The sequence below is a fragment of the Rutidosis leptorrhynchoides genome, chromosome 8, assembly GCF_046630445.1.
Source record: "Rutidosis leptorrhynchoides isolate AG116_Rl617_1_P2 chromosome 8, CSIRO_AGI_Rlap_v1, whole genome shotgun sequence".
Taxonomy (NCBI): Eukaryota; Viridiplantae; Streptophyta; class Magnoliopsida; order Asterales; family Asteraceae; genus Rutidosis; species Rutidosis leptorrhynchoides.
Window position 1 is genome coordinate 291327463 of NC_092340.1, and position 6885 is coordinate 291334347.

At 33.2% G+C, this 6885-nt stretch overlaps 1 protein-coding gene across 1 annotated transcript; it reads left to right on the forward strand.

Annotated features, from left to right (window-relative positions):
• Window positions 1-3083: 3083 nt before the first annotated feature.
• LOC139864307 (uncharacterized) lies at window positions 3084-3614 on the forward strand. Its single transcript, XM_071852886.1, has one exon. The coding sequence runs from the start codon at window positions 3084-3086 to the stop codon at window positions 3612-3614; it is 531 nt and encodes a 176-aa protein (XP_071708987.1).
• The last annotated feature ends 3271 nt before the right edge of the window (window positions 3615-6885 follow it).

Below are 6885 nucleotides of genomic sequence, written 5' to 3' on the forward strand. Positions count from 1 at the left end.
CGGTCCACATTAAATTCTTAAGTTCGGCCACCACGTACATTCTAGCCTTAGTCTTTTTAAGTTAAGTTTGTCTTCATTCCGAGAGCTTTCAAATCCTTTCATTACCGACTCCAAAAACCCACATGCTTACCCACGGGAGGATGCGGATCACAACCAACATCAACACTCGAAACATTGGACCTAAAACCATTTTATATGGTAGTATTATCGATTTATTCTCAATTTAATGATGATAGCCGCTTAATTATAATTAGCAATAAATATATGTTTATGTGCCCATGTTATTTGATAAAGATATTCTTAACAACTTTAAGACGCGTCTCTCCCAGACATAAGTTGTTCTTGAGCTGTATAACTTAATGGGCGTTTGATAAGGTTGAAGACGAAGTTGAAGATTCAATGGTGACGCGGATTGATGTTACTTGAAGGCAGTTCATAGAAGAGAATGTAATGTTAAAAATTTCGGCAATAAGATGGAACCAACACTTTGAGATATTAAAGTCCTGAGTCTAAATGACAATAGTAAAGATTCCTTAGCTTTCCACTATAAACATCTATGAATGAAATTCAGATTTATAAGACTTTATGTGATGAGAGGAAAAGCCTACAACATAATAATGCAAACCTTTCACAAAAATAGAAGATAAAGTACATCGAAATTTTATATATTGACCTTTATATTTGTAGGATTAATGCGCAAGGTACAACACATAACTATATGGCTGAATTCGTGGGAGCCTTCGGGGTCACACACATATACACCTAGACGTCAATTAATAATATATTTGTTATATATATTATTTAAGTAATAAATAAAAACAATTAATTGATTAAAGCATTTAATTAAAAGTCTTGTTTCGTACGTGCTAAAGAATTTCGTATGCCCCAAGTTGTTCTGCAACAAACCAAATAAGATAAGGAAATAATATTAGATATTAAAATAAGATATTCGTTTGCGATACGGACTAGGGATACACCGACCTTGAACACGTTTTGTAAACCAACGTTGATTTCAACTATAAAAACATATATATTATATCCATCTAGTTGGCTAAGGCAGGAGTGATTTCAATATATAAAATATCCCACCTATTATCTTTTGGTCTTGTTTTCTAATCGACAAAAAAGAAAAACGCCTACGATTTAATTGTGCGACGAACGAAACAAGGAGAACTTTTTTACGATTTAATAATCCTTGTGATTGTTAAATATATTTATTTTTGTTACTTGACGGGACTAGCACATCCGTTTGACGTTGTTCGAAGTGTAGTGTGGACTACCCTAGCGGCAATCATCCTTTTGATTGTTAGTTTCTCTTCCTTCAATCCGGTTCTACAAGAAAGGTACAATCTTTAAACTCTCTTGTTATTTATTTATTTAACCGTATAAATCATATGAATCCGTCGTTTGGGTGATTTAGTATTAATATTATTAATACGCTTCCGCTTAAATTGTTATTAATATTATATGATGATTCATGATAATAATTAATTAGAAAATTGTTTTCTTAAAACCCTAAATCTCCATCAGTGGTATCAAGAGCCTCTTATATTTTTATACGGTTAGTAATATTTATGCGTGGTTGTTTTGTTAATGGCTTGTGTACAAATTTACATGCTTTATTTTTTTAGCCATGGCCAAGACATGCATCTTGTGCTATGGAGCAAGCCATATTTATTGTCATGATCATGTTATTATTATGATGATTTAATTGTGCATAGCCGATGAAAACCTAGACCGTGTGTATGTGTTGTGATCTTGAATGTTTATGGTTGTTCGGATGCCATTGTTTTGTGGCCATTTATGAATGTAATTTAATCTTTTATTTTGGGAGGCCGTTTTGAGCCAATTATGTAATTTACAATTCTAGATTAGTTGTATTTTATTTTATAATAAATGTAACCTCCATGATGGGATTAAAGACTTGAAGTGAACGGATTTTGGCCATCAAGACACACACTTGCAGTAAAGTCGCTAGACAAAAGTTGTGAGAGATGCGGTGAAGGAGGACACTTGGTCATCATGAGATCTTGACGCAAGCGGGAGCTTCTAAGGTTTACTTTTGTGATCGTCCCTTTAGTTGACCGCTTGGTTCTCATAATGGCTCGTGAGACCAAGCATAGGATTTTCATCGGTTGAGGCTATGCACATACTTATTATGTTTTATTTTGTTTGGTTGGATTTTATATGTTATGTGATTGTGTATAATTTGCCATGTGATAACAAAAATCAAAACATAATTAAAATCAAGTTAAAACGTTTTTAACTTGTGAGACGAATATTATGCATGTAATATTCGTAACACAATTTTTCTAAGATTATTAAAATTGTATAATATACCCGTCGAAATTTAAGTCGTGCCGTCCAATTCGGTTGAAACACTTGTCGTTATTTTTTGACTATGCATGAGACCTAGTTGAATTATAATTGTGAGGTAATCATTATCTATGCGTGAGACCTAGATTAATTTTTACACGTTTCACAATTGGATGACTTAATCGAGTTGAGAGGTGAGACCGCAACCCGAGGCAAGGATGGGACTAAACATGCCAGCATGACACTAGTGTTAGACACTAAATGTCGTGAGTCCTATAAAGATATGAGAGTTGCACTTGTAATGCAATTGGTTCCCGCCGCCTACCGATTGAATCCACCATTGCTAGCAGATCAACTGATGTGATGGTGGAAGTACAATGTGGATCTTAGACTTTTACGTAAATTAAAAGTTTTATAGATTTTTTAAAACATGGGTAGTTAATTTATAAAAGGATAATTATTAAAGATACTAAAAGAACCTTGTTTATTTTGTAGATGACATCAAACGCAATTCAATCCGTAAACAACATGACCATAAGGTCAATCCTTGAGAAGGAAAAATTGAATGGTAACAACTTCATTGACTGGTATCGAACCCTTCAGATTGTCTTAAAGTCTGAAAGGAAGTTGCACCATCTGGAAAATCCTTTACCTGAAGCCCCACCTGAAACTGCTAATGCTACTGTTATACTAAGCAGTATAACGAACAACTTGAAGTGGCATGTCTTATGCTTGCTAGCATGACCTCTGATCTCTAAAGGAACTTAATGGACTACAATGCATATGACATGATCGAGGAACTCAAGACGATGTTCCAACAGCAGGCAGAACATGAATTGTTTGAAACTGTGAAAGCATTTCACGCTTGCAAACATGAGTTGGGGCAACCAGTTAGCCAATATGTATTGAAGATGAAAGGCTATTTGGATCAATTGGAGCGCCTAGGTTATGCTATGCCACTAGTTCTTGGAGTGCACTTGATACTTACTTCACTATCCAAGGACTATGATGGATTTGTAATGAATTACAATATGCATGGCATGGGAAAAACCATTCCTGAGCTACATGCAATGCTTAAGCAAGCTGAAAAGGGGCTACCAAAGAAGACTCATGCAGTCTTAACCATAAAGGAAGGTAAAATCCAGAAAAGAAAGCCGCAAGCTGCTAGTGGAAAGGGAAAAGGAAAGAGTAAGAAAGCTTACACACCTAAGAAGAAAATTCCACCACTAGCAAAGAAAGAGCATCCCGCAAAGGACATGGCTTGTCACCATTGTGACCAGATTGGTCATTGGAGATGAAACTGTGTGCTTTACTTGGAAGAGTTGAAGAAGGGAAAGGCTGGTTCGACCAGCACTTCAGGTATCTTCGTTATAGAACTCTATAATTTTCCTAATAAAACTTGGGTGTATGACACTGGTTGTGGTACTCATATTTGTAATGATATGCAAGGACTTAGGAAAATTCGGAAGCTGAATAAGGGGGCTTTGGATCTGTACGTTGGCAATGGCGATCGTGCAGCTGTCGAAGCTATAGGAAGCTATGAGCTCATCCTCCCAAGTGGACTTATTTTTATTTTAGATAATTGTCACTATGCACCTTCTATTACTAGAGGTGTTATTTCAGTTTCTCATTTGAAGGATAATGGTTTTAATCATGTATTCACAGATTATAGTATTTCAGTTTCTAAGGATAATGTTTTTTATTTTAATGCTATTCCTAGAGATGGTATTTTTGAAATTGATATGCATAATCTTGTTCCAAACGAAAGTTCTATATTTAACTGTAGCACTAAGAAATTCAAGCATGATTTGAATTCCACATATCTATGGCATTGTCGTCTTGGTCATATAAACAAGAAACGCATAAAAAAGCTACAACACGATGGGCTTCTTGAGTCAATCGGCAATGAGTCGTTTGACATATGCGAATCTTGTTTATCTGGAAAAATGACAAAGAAACCCTTCACCCACCAGGTTGAAAGGGCGAGTGATCTACTTGGTGAAAGGACCCGTCCTAATCCATCCGGACAAAGTCCACATCGATTACAAACGATTCACAATAGTTGATTACATCGCGAGGTACTTGACCTCTATATGATACATTTTACAAACATTGCATTCGTTTTGAAAAGACAAACTTCCTTACATCGAAAATTGACGATATGCATACCATTTCATAATATATCTAATTATAATTATCTTAATAATAATCTTGATGAACTCGACGACTCGAATGCAACGTCTTTTAAAATATGTCATGAATGACTCCAAGTAATATCTTTAAAGTGAGCAAATGCACAGCGGAAGATTTCTTTCATACCTGAGAATAAACATGCTTTAAAGTGTCAACCAAAAGGTTGGTGAGTTCATTAGTTTAACATAAATAATCATTTTCATCATTTTAATAGACCACAAGATTTTCATTTTCAGTTCTCATAAATATACGTCCCATGCATAGAGACAAAATATCATTCATATGGATTGAACACCTGGTAATCGACATTCACAATATGCATATAAGAATATCCTCATCATTCCGGGATCCTCCTTCGGACATGATATTAATTCGAAGTACTAAAGCATCCGGTACTTTGGATGGGGCTTGTTGGGCCCGATAGATCTATCTTTAGAGTTCGCGTCAATTAGGGTGTCTGTTCCCTAATTCTTAGATTACCAGACTTAATAAAAAGGGGCATATTCGATTTCGATCATTCAACCATATAATATAGTTTCAATTACTTGTGTCTATTTCGTAAAATAGTTATAAAAACAGCGCATGTATTCTCAGTCCCAAAAATATATATTGCAAAATTATTTAAAAAGGGATTAATGAAACTCACTATACGATATTTTGTAGTAAAAATATGCATACGACGGAACTGAACAATGCAGGATTGGCTTCGGATTCACGAACCTATATCAATTGTGTACATATATTAATACATATAATCGTAGTAATCGAACAAATTTGTATCTTATTAGTGATTTAATTATTATTTTAATTAAGTGTTTCATTAATAACTTAGTTAGTTATAAAAGTATTAATATATTTATGTTATATTTAATAAATATGGTTTTATTTAGCTAATAGTTACTTGATAGAATAATATTGAACGTAAAAGTAAATAAAAAGTTGTTTTATTTTACAACAATAATAATAGTTATTATGATAATAATATGGATGTTATAAAAATAATAATATTAATGTCAAAATAATAATAATGATGGTAATGATAAATTTTTTGATACAGATGATAATTTTTCTAATAATGATAATAATAGTAAAAATGATACTTTTAAATCAATAATAGTTTTGAAAATAATGATTTATAAATAATAATAATAATAACTTTATTAACAATAATAATACTAATAAAAATGATATTTGTTAATAATGATACTTGTGTTAATAATAATAATAATAATAATAATAATAATAATAATAATAATAATAATAATAATAATAACATTAATAATAATATAATAATAATAATAATAATTGTACTTATTTATACCTAATAAAAGGGATCGAGATACTAGAAGCGGAGCAGAGGAGGTATCATCACCGATCAATCGATCGACATTCATCATCATCATCATCATCATATCTTCACCTCCTTATCATTACCATTATCAATCGAACACCCAATTTTATTATCGGTACAGTTAGAATGGTTTGAATTTAAATTTTCAATTTCTCCCGAGTCCCTTTGATTTTGTCTAACCCTAACTATAATTTAGTATGAATCTGGTTGCAGTTAGGGTTTTTAAATGGATTTCATTGTATGGTGGGTGTATTGAAGTTATTTCATAGCAGAAGTACTCGTTCTGTTATTCGACGACTCCTGCAGTACCCAGTTCAAGTTACCTCTGTTGACACTAATTTACGTCGCCGCATCATAGATTGTTGGTATCATCTCCATCGGGTATCGGTATTATTACAAAATTAATTGATTAGTAAATCATCTCCATATTTGTAAGTTCTGTTTTATCTCATCTTTTTACCAATCAATTGTTTAGGATTCGAATCAATAATCTTGTATGTGTAGTAGCAGTGGATGTATGAATTTAATTGTTTGTGTGTGTGGTAATGTTTATCTAGTGATGATGTGGTGTTTGATCGAATGAATACCGAGTAATGATTGAAGATGATTCATGGTAATAATCTACTGAATCAGTGGTATGCAGCAATATCTTGTTTGTGTGATCTTCGTTTAGAACAGGTTTAGAATAGGTAGATATAGGACGATGTGATGAATGTGATAATATTTCGATGGTTTTATGGTTTGTTTCATGCCTTAACATTAGAAATTAGCTTGATGGTTTGCAGGTTTGATTATTGCAGGTACATCAGCAGGAGCAGCAGCGAATAGCAGAGATTTTTGGCAGCAGGTTGTCGAATAAAGGTATATGTAACAATTTATGATGACAGGAGATGATTGGTTGCAAGTTCAAAACAAAACTATGTAGCAGCAGTATAGTGATAGCAATAAAGTGATGGTTTGATGTTTATAAATGAATGTTTGCAGGGTCTGTATACAGGATGAGAGTAGTAAAAGAGAAAGACAAG